The sequence below is a fragment of the Heteronotia binoei genome, chromosome 13 (genome assembly GCF_032191835.1).
Source record: "Heteronotia binoei isolate CCM8104 ecotype False Entrance Well chromosome 13, APGP_CSIRO_Hbin_v1, whole genome shotgun sequence".
In the NCBI taxonomy this organism is placed as follows: Eukaryota; Metazoa; Chordata; class Lepidosauria; order Squamata; family Gekkonidae; genus Heteronotia; species Heteronotia binoei.
The window spans coordinates 22,909,407-22,927,658 of record NC_083235.1 but is presented as its reverse complement, the minus strand read 5'-3'; the positions used below and the strand labels follow the sequence as shown (position 1 = coordinate 22,927,658).

The window sequence follows — 18,252 nt, the reverse complement described above, 5'->3', positions numbered from 1 at the left end:
CAGCAGAAAAGTCTCTGCCTCTTTATTGAATTCATATCCCAGGATCTTAGATATCTCTTGTTGAATCATTTGCCAAAACATTTTAGCTCTTTCACAAGTCCACCACATATGGTAGAAAGAACCTTCATGCTTTTTACATTTCCAGCACCTATCTGGCATCTTATTGTTCATCTTTGCTAATTTTTTTGGAGTCATATACCATCTATACATCATCTTAAAACAGTTCTCTTTAATACTATGACATGTTGCGAGTTTCATGGAATTTTTCCACAGATATTCCCAAGATTCCATCTTTATTTCTTTATTTACATTAATTGCCCATTTTATCATTTGAGATTTCACTACTTCATCTTCTGTAGCCCATTGTAAAAGTAATTTGTACACTTTAAACGTAATTTTATCTGTTTGTATAATTAAATCTGAATTATGTTGTTAGCCGCCCTGAGCCTGCTCCGGCGGGGAGGGCGGGATACAAATAAAATTTTGTTGTTGTTGTTGTTGCTGTTGTCTAATATGCAAATGAGATCCTGCTGGGCTTTTTCTACAAAATAGCTGTGAGCTTGGGGGCATGCTAAACCCCAGGCCTCCTGTTAGATAAGCAGATGGTAGTCAAGAGCACCTTTCTCCAGGTTTGGCTGGTCAGCCATCGGCGGCCTTTACCAGGTAAAATAGATCCTATCACTCTTGATGCCTTGATGTAATATCTAGATTGAGCTACTGCAGTGTTCTTTGGATCTCTAAATGCCACAGAGCTGTGACTGGAGCAAATTCTAGGTACCATTTCCCTCCAGTCTTGTTCCAGCTACACTCCAGATTTGCTTCCAGACCCAATTCAGGGTGCTATTACTGACCTTTAAATCCCTGTACATCTTGGAACCAGCATAGGTTAAGGGAAGCCTACTCCCATATGAGCCTACCTGACCATTTCCAGGGGTGTCAGACTCATTTGTTATGAGGGCCGGATCTGACATAAATGAGACCTTGTCAGGCTGGGCCATGTGTGTCATAAAATGTAATGCCAGGGAGCAGAGATATAAACTTTAGAAAGGACACAGACAAACACAATGTTATTTTTAAATTTAAAACATACTTAAAAGATTAGCACTCTTGCAATGTTTTATTTATCTCTGATAACTGACACATCTTGCTCTGAATTACTGCATGAAAATCTGGAGACAATGTCTGTGCTGTAGCAATCTTGAGTATGCTCTTCAGTATCTGTGTATCTGTAAGTTGCAAACCTACCTTTGATTTACTGACATTCATTACAGAAATCTCAAGGTCAATGCTCTGAGCCTAAGACCCAGAAGAAAATATTAAATGGCTGGGCATTGTGAGGTTTTGTACATAATTTTTTTCATGAGCTGGTCAGCCAATGGAGAAAATAGAGGCTTTGTTCTATAGCTTGACTGAGCAAATCTGGCAAAGCAAGCTGTGATACAGAAGGAAGCAGACAAAAGTGAGTTGCTCATGGGCCTGATAGGAACCTTCCAGGGGCCTGATTCCACCCATGGGCCACATGTTTGACACTCCTGACTTAGTCGTCTTCTGTCATATGAGACTAGATGGGTGGCAAACTGAGAAAGGGCCTTCTTGATCCTGGCACCAAAGTTCTCTACCCCAAGTGATTAATCTCTCCCCCCTCAAAAAAAAACCACATTATCTGTGAGAAAGTTAGTGGACAGAGTCAATGGTCCTGGCTTCCAATCTTTGTTCCATTAGGGACATGTGTGTGTGGAGGTATGACCTGAGGTCAAGAGGGGCTGTGGCTCAGTGGAAGAGCCTCCGCTTTGCATGCAGAAGATCCCAAATTCAATCCCTGGCTTCTCCATTTAGAAGGACCAGGCCATATGTGAAAGACCTCTACCGGAGAGCCACTGCCAGTCTGAATTGACAACACAGACCCTGATGGGATCAGTGATATGATTCAGTATAAGACAGCATTGTGTGCATCCTCCCTTCCATGGCACGCTTCTGGAGAAGGTTTTAGAGCAGGGGTGGCCAAACTGCAGCTTGGCAGCCCCATGTGGCTCTTTCACGTATATTGTGTGGCTCTCGAAGCCTGTCCCCTGCCCCATCAGCCGGCATGGAGAAGGCATTTGTCTCTTTAAATCACTTATCCAAGCTGTTTTAAGTTAAAGTTTCTTTCTTTCCACCTCTCCCTCTCTCCCCTCCCCCATCCATCTTCCTCCCTCTCATCTTATCTTCATATCTTGCAGCTCTCAAACATCTGATGTTTATTCTATGTGGCTCTTATGTTAAGCCAGTTTGACCATCCCTGTTTTAGAGGGTTGCATCTTCAAGAAGCCTTAGCTACCCCATTCCCTTTTCTCCCCAGTTATACACAGTCAACACCTTCCTTGTCATTTGGTCACCCAATTCTACATGTAGAATAAATAGACTTCCTCAACTTGCAGTGATGTTGATGTTCATAGCAGAGGGGCTTTTGTAATACACCCCTTAGAACAGGGCTGTTGAACTCATGAGGGCCGGATCTGACATAAATGAGGCCTTGTTGGGCCAAGCCATGTCAGACCAGGCCGTAGGTGTAGCTATTTTAGATTATAAAGTTTGTATCTCTGCTACCTAAAGGACACAAACACAATTAAAGATTTTTTTTTAAAAAAAACCCTAAAATGAAACATGCTTAAAACGTTAGCACTCATTGGTCCTAAAGGTTTTTTCTTTGTATCTCTCCCATGCGATCCAGGGAACTAGACAGAGGAAGCGCTGGCCCTTTCCTTCCTTCTCTAGGGGGCCAGGAGGGGGCCTCAGCCAAGAAAGAGAGGCTTGGCTCAGTAGCTCTGCTGTGCAACTGATCCCTCCCCACCTCCTGAGGAAAAGGCTGCAAATAAACAAGACGTATGAAAAACGAGCAAGCCCCTTAGTTAAGGTTGCCAACATACCAACTCTCCCTCCCCCCTTCTTCCTCAAGGGAGGAGCCTCAGCCAATGGAGAAAATAGAGGCTTTGCTCTGTACCTCCTGTGTGATTGAGCAAGCCTTGCAAAACAAGCTGTGATGCAGAAGGAAGCAAGAGAGGGAGAAGGAAGCAGATGACAGCCAGTTGCTTGGAGGCCTGCTTCAGCTCCTGGGCCGCATGTTGGACACCCCTGCCTTAGAAGCTCTCTTCTCAACCCACTCAAGTCAGCAAACACTCCCAAAAAGAGAATGCAGTTCCATTTATTTAAAAAGTACAAACAGGAACTCACTATTTAAAAAGCAGATTAAAATATTCCAAATTTGATTTTAAAACATTAAAAACTGATTCAGGATTATTTAAAACAGTTCATGTACTTGGAGAGGTTCCGGCTGCTGCTGGTCAGTCCTCACTTAGAACCTGTAAATGGCATTCAGAGGAAAGGATTAGATTATGTGCTACCCAATCAAGACGGCCCATGGTGCTTCTCAAGATCTCTCTAATGCCAGTAATTAAAGGCTCTCAAGTGGAAGAAACAGCGCTGAACACATTCTGCTCATACTGGTGTCCAGTGTTCCTGCTTCAAGGAAGATGAAAGAAGAGACAGCATCATGGCTGCGATCACACAATAATGCAGTCTCAATCCACTTTCTAATCAGATTTTACTGTGTGAATTGGCAAAACCCAGTTTGAAAGTGCATTGAAAGTGGATCAAAACTGCATTATTTAGCATGTGAGACCACAGCCCATATATAACAAAACTGTACATCCCTGTTGTTCAGACAACAAACCAGAGATTGGCAACTGATCCCTCCCCACCTCCTGAGAAAAAGGCTGCAAATAAACAAGACATATGAAAAATGAGCAAGCCCCTTAATTAAGGTTGCCAACATGCCTGGAGAAGAACATCCTGTCCTTTCAACAGAGATTTATTCCCATGTCATGGAAAGGTTCACCTGCTTACTTTCACACATTAAACCTCTATTTAAAAGGAAAGGACATTTTTCTCCATGCCTGCCAGCAGCCCTTGCATCAAAGCTTGCTTTAAAAAAAAAAAAAAAGCAGGAACGCACAGGAACACAGTTCCAGCTAGCTTAGCATTGGGGTGTGTGGCCTAATATGCAAAGGAGTACCTGCTGGGCTTTTTCCTACAAAAAAAAAAAAACGCTGCCAAACTGATCCCAAAGCTACTCTTCCCTTCACTCTTATACAGTTTGTCTCTTCAGAGCCTCTTTCCTCTAAGCAGAGACCAGCCCAAAAGCTTATCAGAGTTTCCCTTCTGTTGGCCTGGTGTGTCCGTGCAGGTGACCAAGTGAAGTGCAGAAGCTCTACCAAAGCCTCTGTTGGCCACTGCTCCTTTCCTTGCATCGTGACAAAGGTATTGGGCAGAGTTGATGTCACTGGCCTTTCAGCCCTTGATCTGGTTGAGGTGTCATGGGATGACCAGTTTTCGCATGGTACAATCTGTGATGGATACAAGAAAACCAACATTTGCTAAACTCGAGGTTTGCTCTATTTACTAGACCTTTAGGGGCTCCCATTCTGTCCATTTAAAAAAAAAATTGTAATCTGAACTCAGAAAACCCATTCACATGTTACAAGTGAATACATACACACCCTTTTTGGTTACAAGTGGATAGATGAACTCATTTGCATATTAGGCCACACCCCTGACATCATTGTTTTACACAGGGCTTTTTTGTAGAAAACGTCCAGCAGGAACTCATTTGCATATCAGGCCACATCCCCTGATGTCAAGCCAGCCAGAACTGCGTTCCTACTCAAAAAAAGTTCTGTGTGCATACATCTGTAAGAGCGAGCCAATGAGCATTCACTTTACCAAAACAAAAAAACAGGGAACAGTACCTTGAAGATACAAACACACACGGGGTTACATGTTCAGCTGTACATGCATTGATTGAATGTACCATGAAAATTATTCAACAGACATGTAAAGAAATCTCAGGTGTATGCTCTACAAGGATTATGCAGGCATTCATTGTAACTTGTGAACAGGGCTAGGATGCCCTTTTAGTATAGAACAGGGGCGGCCAAACTGTGGCTCAGGAGCCACATGTGGCTCTTTCACACATATTGTGTGCGCCTCTCAAAGCTCTCACCACCACATCAGCTAGCTTGGAGAAGGCATTTGTCTCTTTAAATCATTTCACTAAGCCAAGCCAGCCAGCAGCTTGGAGAATGCAATTAACATTAAAGTTGCTTTCTTTCCACCTCTGCCTTCCTCCCCCCATCTATTTGCTTTCTTTTCACCTTTCCTTCCTTCTGCTCTAAAAGATCTGACATTCGTGCCTTGGGGCTCTCAACATCTGATGTTTATTCTATATGGCTCTTATGTTCAGCAAGTTTGGCCACCCCTGGTATAGAATTAGAAGCCCACAATTTCCTTTTAGTTCATCCAGAAAGGGATATTGAATCCAGGCAGCAGAAGGATCCTTGCTAAAGCTGCCTGAGTTGCCCCAGTATCACAAGAGAGGTTTGTACGGGTGGGCATTATAGGGGAGCTTTATCCGAGTCAAAGATCATGAACAACATTCCCTTACGACAGCAAGAACTGAGTCAGCGTCAGTGGCTGGTTCTCTTCTACAGGGTCTTTCAGAGAGCAGCCATATTGGCTTGCAGCAGAAGAGCTAGATTCAAATCCAGCAGCACCTTAAAAGATTGACCGTCAAAGCGCCCCACATCAGATGCAAGTAGGAATGGAGATCTCCATTCCTTCTTGTATGAGGAAGGGAGCTTTGACCCTTCCTCCCTTCCTTCCCTCCCTCCCTGCGGCTCTCAAGCATCCGATGTTTATTCTGTGTGGCTCCTACATTCAGTTTGGCCATCCCTGCTATAGAAAGTACCACAAGACAAGCTTCTAGATTCAGTTGGCTTCTGTACCATCCAATTGCATTCCCGCCTATTATCTTCCTTCTGTGTAAACGCAGATGTAAACCCTTTTTTGCACAGACAGGTTTGATCGGAGATTTGTTTGCTGGGGTAATTGGTTTGCATTTTAAGGACACCCGCCCACTCACCTACCAATTCGTTTGCTCTCAAAGTCACCCCAAGGCCGAGCAGAGATTCATCTTTTTGCTCTATCCCTGTTTCTACAATAGCAAGTTGACTGCATCGTTATCCAACTAGTCACAGACAAGAAGGATCAGGACCCAGAAGACAGGCAAGGGCCAATGCAAATGCTATGTAAAGTTATTTAGAAAGCATTAGTATTGACAGGCTTTTGTCAAATACAGATTGTGATCTGTCGTCCCCAATACAATAAAGCATGCATTGTGTGGAGGGTGGAGAGTGTCTTCCCTATTGTTAATCTTCAACCACCCCAGAGCACAAAAGAATGTTATGGAGAAACTAATCAGGGCTCTCAAGTTATCTTCCGCTCAATTTCTCCCCTTCCTTCACTGCACTTACCAAGCATAATACACCAGAACCCCCCCAACCACTAGATTATGTATTATTTAAACAACTGCCTCTCCCTCCCCAATGAGGATTTGTAATGGGGGGAAGGGAGTAAGCAATGTTCCCTCTAAGCTGCAGAGTCTTGTGAGCAAAAATTCTACTTTGTGAGCTACTGGCATTAAAGTTGTGAGCTACTGCATAAATTAGTGTGCTCTGGAGTCATCCTGCCTGAGCTAAGACAAAAATATGTGACCTGGAGGCTAAAAATCTGTGAGCTAGCTTACACTAACTCAGTTTAGAGGGAACACTGGAAGTAAGTAAGAAGGTTCAGGCATTCCAAATCAAAGCCTCACCCTCCTGAGTCTGTTATTGCATTGCCCGGTCCAATGTTTGGGGAGGGATGGTGGCTCAGTGGTAGAGCATCTGCTTGATAAGCAGAAGGTCCCAGGTTCAATCCCTGGCATCTCCAACTAAAAAGAGTCCAGTCAAATAGGCGTGAAAAACCTCAGCTTGAGACCCTGGAGAGCTGCTGCCAGTCTGAGTAGACAATATTGACTTTGATGGGCCCGAGGGTCTAATTCAGTATAAGGCAGCTTCATATGTTCCTGTCCCTATATGGTCAAATGTGAATTCACATGTTATTTAGCAGGTTTGCCCGCATTCACCAGCCAAGTGCTTGAGTTCTGCTACCACTCTAACACTAGAATGGACTCCAAGGAAACATGAGCTACTGAGATGTAGCCACACAGGAGCTGATTGGCATGAGAGCCATCCAATCCCCCTCCCCACAAAAAATGCAACTCCTTTATTGCTTCAGCAGGCAGTTTTCCCCATCCCAGCATAACTGTTTTTAAAAGGAACTTTTAAAAAGCCACCAGTCTGCTTGAAGCATTTGTGTGGGGAATATGGATTTAGAGGCAACTGGTAATCATTGTTGAAGCAGTATATGCCGCACTGAATGTACTGAGGTGTGTGTTGGGGGAGGAGGGATAAAAGCTCACCCTGAAGCCAAAGACATACAGCTGCCCCTGCTGGTGGGCCTTCTGATGGCACCTGGGTTTTGGCCACTGTGTGACACGGACCGGATGGGCCATTGGCCTGAACCAACAGGGCTTCTCTTATGTTCCTATGCACCTACTTCTGCTTGTGGGTTAGGTGTGTATGCTGCCCCGAAAGCTAAATATCCCAAACCAGCAGCTTAAGTTTTAAAGCCCACCTTGTTAATCACAGAATCATAGAGTTGGAAGGGGTCTCCAGAGTCATCTAGTCCAATGCAGGAAATCCACAAATACCTCCCCCCCCCCCCATACCTCCCTGTGATACCTGCTCCATGCTCAGAAGCTGGCAAAAAAAAAAAAACCCTCCAGGATCCTTGGCCAAACTGGCCTGGAGAAAAATTGTTAAACTGACCCCAAAGTGGCATATAATAGGTAAACTAAATCCCCCCCCCCAAGTTTTCTCACATGTTCCCTTCTGTTGTAGATAGTGCTCATACCTCTGGAAGAAGAATAGTTCATATCTTGTTTCCCCTCATGTACGTAGCTACAAAAGAAAAAAAGCATATCTGTTTTTTTTTTTTTTTTTAAATAACCAGTTCTTGTATATTCCAGCAAAAGAGGTCTCTTTTCTTTTTTCTTCAGCCGGTATTAACTGAGGGTCTCCCTAGCTAAAGTCATTCAACAAGTCCCGGTGCACGAGCAGTAGCAGCATTTTATCTTACTAGATTAAAGTTATTGGCCAGCCTCTGATCCTGCTGCCTCCTATAAGAGTAAAACTCAACGTTACCAAGATATACAGAATTGCTAACACTGTACACGGTTGCAGTCAGGTGAGTTTGGTTACACAACACAAGGAAAAATGAACACAAACCCAGCTTGTTGCCTGGTTGGCGCAGCTTGCTCCTCCCCTCATGTGTCACACTGAATACCAACCCTGTGAGCAATAGGAGCACAGGCACACATATTAACCTAGATTCATTTTCTAATCCAGGAGTGATGGTGGCAGGGGTGTCAAACTCGTTTCTTATGAGAGACGGATCTGACATAAATGAGACCTTGTCGGGCCGGGCCATGTTGTGCTGTGTGTGTTCCTATTTAAGATTGGGTAGCAGAGATACAAAGTTTATAAAGGACACAGACAAACACAATTAAAGATTTTTTTTAAAAAAAACCTTAAAATAAAACATGCTTAAAACATTAGCACTCGTTGGTCTTAAAGATGCTTTTTTAATATATTTCTCCCATGGGATCCAGAGAACTGGGCAAAGGAAGCTCTGGCTCTTTCCTTCCTTCCCCAAGAGACGAGGGGGAGGAGCCTTAGCCAGTAGAAGGAAGAGAGGTTTAGCTCAGTAGCTCTGCTGTGCAATTGGGAGAGGCTAGCAAAGTAAGCTCTGCCTTTCCCCTTTCCTTCCCAAGGGAGGAGTCTCAGCCAACTGAGAAAATAGAGGTTTTGCTCTGTAGCTCCTGTGCAGTTGAGCAAGCCTGGAAACATAAGCTGTGATGCTGAAAGGAGCAAGGGAGAGGAAGGAGGAAGCAGACAACAGCCAGTTGCTTGGGGGGCCAGATAGGAGCCCTCCAGGGGCCCCACTCAGCCCGTGGTGTAGGGAGAAAATAACTCTAGTTAACTCATATGCCTGTACTTGTAAGACCAGTAGAAGGAGCCAAGATGTGCATGTGAACTCAGCACCAAACTGTTGTGAGCATCAGACTGGTCTTGTGAGCATTTATGCTCCTAATGCAACATGCAAATGTCTGCATGCATGAAAAACCTCTTCCCCAAGACTGCTGGGATCCAGCATTGTGCGAGCAGAAGCAAACAGGCTTTAGTGGAGTTCTGCTTCAGCAAGATGTAGCATTTTCCTTTGGTGTAGAGGTTAAGTGTGTGGACTCTTATCTGGGAGAACAGAGTTTGATTTCCTAATCCTCCACTTGCACCTGCTGGAATAGCCTTGGGTTAGCCATAGCTCTCGCTAGAGTTGTCCTTGAAGGGGTGTCTGTTGTGGGGGAAGAAGAGGAGTGGGGAATAAAACCCGGTTCTCTCAGATAAGAGTTTGCACACTTAACCATTAAACCAAACTGTCTCTCTGGAGCCTCAGCCAATAGAGGCTTTGCTCTGTAACTCCTGTGCGATTGAGCAAGTCTGGCAAAGCAAACTGTTATGCAGAAGGAAGCAAGACAGAAGGAAGCAGGTATATAAATATATATATATTCCAATACATCTCTACAACTAGGAGAGGTGGAAGCTTTACAGTGCAATCCAATGTAGCATTATTCCACTCTGTTGATTTTGAGCAGTTCAGAGTGGGGTAACCCTGCATAGGGTCACTGAGAAACTGGATATTATAGGATAGATCTATTCCAGACTAAATGGCAGTTTTGTCCAATTATCCTTTCTTGCTGCAGACCCTACCCCTGTTCTCCCAAGGAGGCCATTTTGTGGAGATTGGAGGACAGAGGAAAATTTCTATTTGCATTAAAAATTTAGTCTGGATCCAGCCTGTGACATAATTTAACAGTGGATCAGACTGTATGTTAAAGATCTGCCCCCACCTCGTCTTTGTTTCCATTTTTCCTCCTCTTCTTTCGTATTTGTGTGTGTGTGTGCACCTGGAAGTCATGGTATCCTCCGGTGACTGATCCCAAGCAGAGGCATGGAGGATATTCAGAGAGACAGTTGAGTAAAGCCTGCCCCTACCTCCCAGCTCTGATATTTCAATGTCTCCCATCCCAGTACTTGCCAGAATCAACTCTACTTAGCTTTGTGATCTGATGAGATTGGGTTTGCCTGGCCTTCTCTAAATCCTCCTTGAATCAACTGTGAAGTTAACTGCACAGAAGCAGTTCTTCCTTTACTCGAAGTAAATGCTACCCTAAGCGCCAGGATCCAAGCAATGCTTACTGTACAGAACAGTGCAATGCCGTTGTGGGTTGCTAAGAGACCGCAGGGGGACCTAGTGCCTCTTTTACAAGCAGCTGGGCTCCATCCACGGATGGACAAGTGCCATTTACCTGCCAGTGCTTCAGAAGGAGAAAATTGACTTACCCAGTTCCAAACACAAAAAGGCGACCAGGAACCTCCTCAGCATCTGGGGTGCAGGGAAGGTAGGTTTAAAAAAAAAGAGGCAGACAGATTAGGCTAAGCTGGCAGTCCAGCAGTGTTGCATTTTTACCTACAGTCCTATGAAAGCTTTCACAAACTTCCAACAGAAGCGACAAGTTTATTCTGAAATGCACATAGTTTTGCAGCTTCTGTTGACCTTGCAGTAGCATTCTCCTGGTCCGTAGTGGAATTCTAGCAGGAGCTCCTTTGCATATTAGGCCACACACCCCTGATCTAAAAACAGTTTTTTTCATAGGATCCAACTCTTGCAAGTCTCAAGCTGACAGCGGTATGACACAAGTGTAGTGTGTTCTTGCATTTAGCTCACCTGCCTCCCAGTTCTCCTGGGCTGGAGGACCCTGGAAGTCATGGACCTCTTTGGTTTTGCTCTTAGAACTAGGGACTGCAGCAAGGGGGGGAAAAAGAATAAAAGGAGGGAAAGAGTTGTCTTTATTGCTGAGGTTAATAACATCAGATTGAGGCTTGAATTCCTCCCCCCCACCGCCCAAGTGCAGGACACTGACACGCACCCATTTTATACATAACTAGCTAGTGATAGTGTATCAGCTGTCCGTAAAAAGAGTGACCCAATTTTCAGATAAAACATAGGTTGAACTGGCATGCAAGCCACCATATCCTTGTCTTTTAAAAGTCACATATTGTGCACTAGGGATTCCAACCAATTCCCAGCACCCGAGAAAGCATTTAATAACGATTGGGGGATTGTAGAATCAAAATGAACTCCAAGACCCAGACTGTTCCTTAAAATAAGCTGATCTTCTGGCAACAGATGCTTTCACAGCCTCGTTTCCACAGAACACGGTTTGTATTAAGCTTTTCCTAACAGATTCCCATTGCAATCGCAGGTCAGGGCTGTGTTCACTATGAAAAAAAAAAAGAAATTATGTGCCAAGACAAGCACAAAGCCTTTAAGTCAGGCAATTCAAGGAACCTTCATCTCCCTCCCCCCCCCCTCCATTTTTTTTTCTTGTTTTGGACAGATGAGCTGCACAAATTAGTAGCGGGTGGGATTTTTTTTTGCCGTTGTGGAGAGAGAGAGGCAAGAGAGCACCGCAAGCCCCATCTCATTCAGTAGCCCCTTTGGCTTTTGAGGATTTTGTTTCTATCCTATCTTTCAAGTCACGAGGGCTACGAATGGATTGTTGAAAATATTCCCAGGGAAGCTGAATCTTCTACCAAGTGCTGCATTCTCTTTGGCAGTTTCTTTTGCACTGCAGAATTCCAGCACAGTGCATTCTTAGGCGGCCTTTGTTACAGCTGGAACCCTTCAATCCCTGTCCCTTTGATTAACAGTTGCGGCACGTAGTTGTTCTAGGGCTTCCAGTGATTTGGAATCTGTTTGTCCAGCAAGTCTTCTCTGTCTAGCAAACACTCTGCTGTTTCAGTCAAGGCCGCCACTTACAAGTGCTAAGCAAGTGTGTTGAGTACTACTCAGGAAAATAACTTTGATACAGCCCCTGTTCAGGAGGGCACTACGTGTTCTGCTGTGCAAATGTGGAATTTTGTTACTGGATACAGGGATTTGGGCAGTAAAAATCAGACTTTTTAAAAATAAAAGTTGCTTTCCCATATGAAGGTGTGAAGCCTGCCCCCAGCGTAGTCTCAGGAGGTAGGGGAGAGGGATTACAATGCTTGCCCTGCCTCTTTGCCATAACATTTATATGACCTTGCCATGCATATTGGACATTGACTTATCTTCTCTTAGGTCAAATGTGCATCTTGGATGTTCTTCAGCTATTTCCCTCTCCCCCTTCCCTTCCTACATCTCTTTGCAGACTCTGAAGCTCAAATGCTATGCCATATCTCCCCTAAGGTTGCCAAGTCCTTCCACTGCTTCAGAGGTCATCGCGCCGGGCATGTCGTGCCACGGATTCTCTAGGATTCATGGTGAAACTCTATGGTACTATGAATCCTAGAGCGTCACTCTGAGGACACTCTAGGATTTGCTGTAAGACTGTATGGTACCATACCCCTTGTGTGCACACGGCTCAGGGTGGTGAACAACATAACCATAAAAACATTCATAAATGTTACTTAGAATATAAATAATACATAAATAAAACGTTCTCAGATGGTGTTTAACATATCAGATTCTAATTATGTCCCTGCCCCACAAAAAGATGGAAGAGATGCAGGAAGAAAAAGAAGAGGGAAGAGGGGAGGAAGTGGGAGTGCCAGTAAGGTGGTATCCATCACCAGGGCTTTTTTTGTAGCAGGAACTCCTTTCCGTATTAGACCACACACCCCTGGTGTAGCCAATCCTCCAAGAGTATACAAGGCCTACTGTAAGCTCCAGGAGGATTGGCTACATCGGGGGACGTGGCCTAATAAGCAAGAAGTTCCTGCTACAAAAAAAGCCCTGCCCATTACAGTTCTTAACCCAAAACCCTTTGAATCATCTCTGCCTTGCAAGCCCTGTGGAACTGCATTAGGTCTCACAGGGCTCAGATGTTGTTTGGCAGAGTTCCACCTGGTAGAAGCCAGGACTGAAAAATCGAGGACAGCCAGATTTCTTTTGGGCTAGGGATCACTAGTAGGTTGTTCTCAGCAGAGCGTAAAACTCTTCAGGGACATACCAGAGGAGACGATCCCGAAGATACATGTGTCCCACAAAGCCTTTCAATCAGATGTGCCTTTTGAGTTCCATGCTTGGAAGTTCAAAGCCTTAATTGAACTTAGTTCCAAGCATGGAACTCAAAAGGCACATCTGATTGAAAGGCTTTGTGGCTGACCTGGGAAGGATGCAAGGATAATATTATGCTCCGTTAGGTCCACAGAGACACTCCTGTAGAGCAGCACATCTGCCACCTCACATCAGACCATGGTGTGTGTGTGTAAGCAAGAGATCCTGCCCTCTCCCCCCAGATGTTTCAGCCAACTCACAGCTAGTCTTCTGTTTCTCCCAGCATTCAAAATCGAAACCATGTCATAAGCTGTCCTTGCCGTCAGCCAAGGTGGGGAGCCTCCCCAAGCCCTGATAAGCTTCTCGAACAGACTCACTAAAGCAGAGGCGTCGAACTCAATTGTTATGAGGGCTGGATCTGACATAAATGAGACCTTGCCGGGCCAGGCTATGTGTTTCATAAAATGTAATGCCAGATAGCAGAGATATAAACTTTATAAAAGTACACAGACAAACACAAAGATTTTTTAAAAAGCTGAAAATAAAACAAGATTAAAACGTTAGCACTTGTTGGTCTTAAAGGTGCTTTCTTTGTATCTCTCTCCCATGTAATCTAGGCTCTCTCAATTGCACAGCAAAGCTACTGAGCAAAGCCTCTCTTCCTTCTATTGGCTGATAATTCCCCTCCTTCTGGTCCCATGGGGAAGGAAGGAAAGAGCCAGAGCTTCTTTTGAAGCATGCTATCTCCCCCCCTTCCTCCCCGAGGGAGGCGCCTCAGCCAATAGAGAAAATAGAGGCTTTGCTCTGTAGCTCCTGTGTGACTGAGCAAGCCTGGCAAAGCAAGCTGTGATGCAGAAGGAAGTAAAACAGAGGGAGAAGGAAGCAGATGATAGCCAGTTGCTCAGGGGCCTGCTGGATCCATCTGGGGGCCTGATTTGGCCCCCGGGCCACATGTTTGACACCCTTACACTGAAGCCTATTCAGAATTAATAACCCCATTCCTAAAGAAACCTTATCCTTTTCATCATGTATGATGGATCCAGATCACTGGGTCTCAGTCTAAGTTCAGTACAACTGGCTGCAGACAAAATGTCTTACAGTCACAATGTTCCTTAATCCAGTTCTGTTACATTCATATAGGGAAAACTTCTGAGATTTTGTTGTGCAAGTTTGTGTTTGGCTACACACATACACACCCCATTTAGGCAGGGAAGTTTAAAGAATCACGTTCACTTACTTTCCTCCAACTCCTGAGATGTTTTGCTTTCACAGCTGGACATGTGTAAGTTAAGCTCCTGCTTAGGGATTCTGTGACGAGCATTGTATGGGCACATTACTAATTCCTTGGCAATTTTCTTGTTGTTCTGGAAAAAAAGCCAGAAGCCAATTGCAGCAGGTTACATGACCCTAAGAGAGCCCAGCCCTGTGGTGCAGAGTGGTAAGCTGCAGTACTGCAGTCCAAGCCCTGCTCACAGACTTGAGCTCGATCCCAACGGAAGCAGGGTTCAGGTAGGCGGTTGACTCAGCCTTCCATCTTTCCAAGGTTGGTAAAATGAGTACTCAGCTTGCTGGGGGGCGGAGTTAAGTAGGTTGCCAATCCCCAGTTGGGGGGCAGGGGATCTCCCGGTTTGGAGGCCCTCCTCCTGTTTCAGGGTCATTAGAAAGCGGGGGGGGGGGGAATGTCTGCTGGGCACTCCATTATTCCCTATGGAGACCGATTCCCATAGGGAAATTATCTGCAGGGCTGTTTTTTTGAGGTAGATGCATCAAATTTTCAGCATAGCATCTGGAGCCTCTCCTCAAAACATCCCCCCAGGTTTCAAAAAGATTGGACCACGAGGTCCAATTCTATGAGCCCCAAAAGAAGGTGCCCCTATCCATTATTTCCAAATGGAGGAAAGGCATTTAAAAGGTGGGTTGTCCCTTTAAATCTGATGGTCAGAACTCTCTTCAGAGTTTAAGCGTGCTTCTCACACCCTTGCTCCTGGCTCCACCCCCAAAGTCCCCAGATATTTCTTGAATCAGACCTGGCAACCCTAAGTGTGTATTTGCAGTTCCCATCTCAATTACCATTTGCATTTTTCTCTTACCTCTCTACACTTCACCAAATGGTAGGGGAACCTGCAGGCTCTGATCTGGTGGTTCTTATCGTAGGGACACTGGATGAGCCGTTCAGGGTCCATGGAAGACAGTCACAAAGTTGGCAAAACTGATGCAGAATTGTACTCCTAGAATACTCCGATAAGGGTGAAAAAGAATGAGAAGTTACTTAACCCCAAGGAAGACAACACATGAGCTTTCAGGCGATGTCTTGGTGCTTCCTACCTCATTCAGACAATTTCGGTGAACCTCATTCATTCCCAAATCCTACTAGGGTTGCCAGGAAAAATACCTGGAGACTTTGGGGGTGGATCTGGGAGACAGCTGAGTTTGGGGAGGGACCTCAGCGTGGTACAGTGCCATAGAGTCAACCTTTCAAAGGAGCTGTTTTCTTTAGGGGAGCTGATCTCTGTCAGCTGGAGATCTCCACGCCCCACCTGGAGACTGGCAACACTAAGTCCTGTAATTCAGGCACATCATGTCACCATCAACCCCACCCCCCAAACTGAAGAAGAAGAGATTGGATTTATACCCCACCCTTCACTTGGAGTCTCAGAGCACTTTACAATCTCCTTTCCCTTCCCCTCGCCACAACGGACACCTTATGAGGTAGGTGGAGCTGAGAGAACTTTCCCGGAGGAACAGCTCTGAGAGAACTGTGGCTGACCAAAGGTCATACCAGCAGGTTCATGTGGAGGAGTGGGGAATCAAACCCCATTCTCCCAGAAGTCCACACACTTAACCAAAGTGGCTCTCTCAGTAGTAGTAGTAGGAGGAGCCCCTACTAAGAACAGACAGTTGGCAGGGAAGCAGCGAACTTTAATAACCAAATCATTAATTCAGTAGCCAAAACCCATCTTTAACCCCTCGGCAGCTGCGTAGGGTCCACAGAACTGCAAATATGAGAAAAGAAGCCACATGACATGGAGGAGAAGCCAGAGTTGTGATCTGATGAGAGTTGAAGAGAAGAAAGATAGATACTGGATTTATACCCTGTCCTTCACTTTGAATCTCAGAGTGCCCTACAATCTCCCGCAATAAGCAGAAGAGATGCCAGAGATTCAGAAGACTGCCAACTCCATTTTAGGAAACTTCTGGAGATATGAGAACAGTGCTTGGGGAGGGAAAAGAGCACAGCAGGGATATTTCTCCCATAGGAGAAACAGATGTCCTAGAACACCTCACCCTCTGTAGCCTCTCTAGGACTTCACTCCTCTGAAGGTGCCATTTCATGTTAGGCATTCATCTCTAATTTGGGGATCAGTTGCCATTTTGGGAGGGCCCTACCTTAAGGCTGGTCACCCTATTCAGCATGTAGAGAAGAAGAAGAGATTGAATTTATATCCTGTCTTCTGCTACCCCAAGGAATCTCAGAGTGGCTTACAAATCTCCTTCCCCTCCCCATAACACACCCTGTGAGCTAGGTGGGGCTGAGAGAACTCTCCCAGAACTACCCTTGAGCAAAACAGCTTTGAGAGAACTTGTGGCTGGCCCAGGAGCACATCAGCAGATGTATGTGGAGGAGTGGGGAATCAAACTTGGTTCTACCAGATAAGAGTCCATGCATTTAACCACTACACCAAACAGGCTCGCTGTAGGTGGTGAGTTGCTCAATTAGTTGCTCACAGCTGTACCTTCATTCAACCAGGTCTCCAACACAAAATGTTTTTGTTTGTTTGTGAGGGACAAACAAGAGGCATTTTCCTTGGATTTCCTAGTCCAAAGCTCCAGTTTCATTTGCTACCTGTTCTCACCATTTTTGTTTCAAAGAAAACTGCCCAGGCCAGAACAGAGCCAATTTCACAGTTTGAACACTAATTTCTTATTTATTTATTTAATCAATCAGATTTATACCCCACCCTCCCCTAATGGGCTCAGGGCAGCTGAGCTTTGAGATTTTGTGAACTTTAAATTAGTTAGTACTGTAAGACACATCAGTGCAAGGGGGAAAAAAAAAGAACAGCTGATTTTAAATACTGTATGAGAATGAGACCAATGGAGCTTAGAATTTGTTATCTGTTGTGAATGTGCAAGAAGGTCATCTGGAGGTTAAAAAGGCAATTTTCTGGCAAGAAACATTTGCTAGCTACTTATCTTTCCACATGCACAACCTGAAAACACAGTGGTTATCTCTGGATTTGGGCTTCCTACTGATCAGGACAACTGTACTCTGCAGGGAACATTCCAAAGCAATATTCCTACACAAAAGCCTAATTGAAGATGCAGTTTCCCTTACAACACTATATACTCCTCTGAAAAGGGCTGGGGCCTTGGGGGATCTTTAAAGACCCTCTGGACTATAATCAGGTACACAAGACACATCCCATCTTTTGTTTTACAAAGGGCTTGGGGGCTCCTCAAGGCTTTCGTGAACCTTACAGTCAAAAAGCGGTACAATTTTAACCTTGTAGTGGGAACATTTGGTCACAATATGAGAAGACATTAGATTTGAGTCCAGTAGCACTTTAGAGATGAGCAAGAGATTTCAGAGTGTAAGCTTTCAAGAATCAAAGCTCCCTTTGTCAGACACAGACTCGTGCAAGCTTAAACCCTGAAAGTTTTGTGGGTCTCTATGGTGCTACAAATCTAACTGTTCCTTAACCCTGACTGTTCCCTGGAAAGTCAGATGCTGAATCTGAAGCTCAAATACTTTGGCCACCCAAAGAGAAGGGAGCACTCCCTGGGGAAGACCCTGATGCTGGGAAAGACAGAAGGCAAAAGAAGAAAGGGATGGCAAAAGATGAGATGGCTGGACAGCGTTACAGATGTGACTAACATGAATTTGAGCGGAATTTGAGCGGACTTTGGTGGAAGACAGGAGGGCCTGGTGTGACCTGGTCCATGGAGTTGCAAGAATTAAACTTGACTGTGCGACTAAACAACAACAAAAACTTATGGACCAAACATGGCTGCCCTCTGAGCAGGACTTTTTTTTAGCAAGAACGCACAGGAACACAATTCTGACTGGCTTGGCTAGGGTTCTGGCTGACTTGGCCAGGGTTCAAAGGTTGTGATGTCTATCCATGCTAAGGGTCACATTTGCATTTCTGCTTGGCTTGAGGGCAATGGCATGGT

The 18,252-nt window shown here is 45.0% G+C and overlaps 1 protein-coding gene and 1 non-coding gene across 6 annotated transcripts in view; one reads left to right on the top strand and one right to left on the bottom strand.

The window, feature by feature from the left end:
• Nucleotides 1-3,165: 3,165 nt before the first annotated feature.
• The window catches only part of LOC132581100 (gametocyte-specific factor 1-like), a 30,776-nt gene continuing 15,689 nt past the window's right edge, over nt 3,166-18,252 (bottom strand). For 3 of the 5 annotated variants that reach the window (XM_060252153.1, XM_060252152.1, XM_060252157.1), the window contains exons 3-8: nt 15,168-15,305; nt 14,315-14,441; nt 10,762-10,836; nt 10,377-10,419; nt 7,831-7,877; nt 3,166-3,338 (exon numbers count right to left, since the gene is read on the bottom strand). In XM_060252153.1, the coding sequence (XP_060108136.1) occupies nt 3,328-3,338; nt 7,831-7,877; nt 10,377-10,419; nt 10,762-10,836; nt 14,315-14,441; nt 15,168-15,260 (396 nt within the window). In that variant the 5' untranslated portion in view covers nt 15,261-15,305 and the 3' untranslated portion in view covers nt 3,166-3,327. Of the gene's footprint in view, nt 3,339-7,830; nt 7,878-10,376; nt 10,420-10,761; nt 10,837-14,314; nt 14,442-15,167; nt 15,314-18,252 lie in introns of all 5 variants that reach the window. The other 2 variants (XM_060252154.1, XM_060252158.1) reach the window with 1 other exon arrangement.
• TRNAI-GAU (transfer RNA isoleucine (anticodon GAU)) lies at nt 6,730-6,804 on the top strand. The gene has a single exon. It is a non-coding gene; the product is annotated as a tRNA-Ile (tRNA).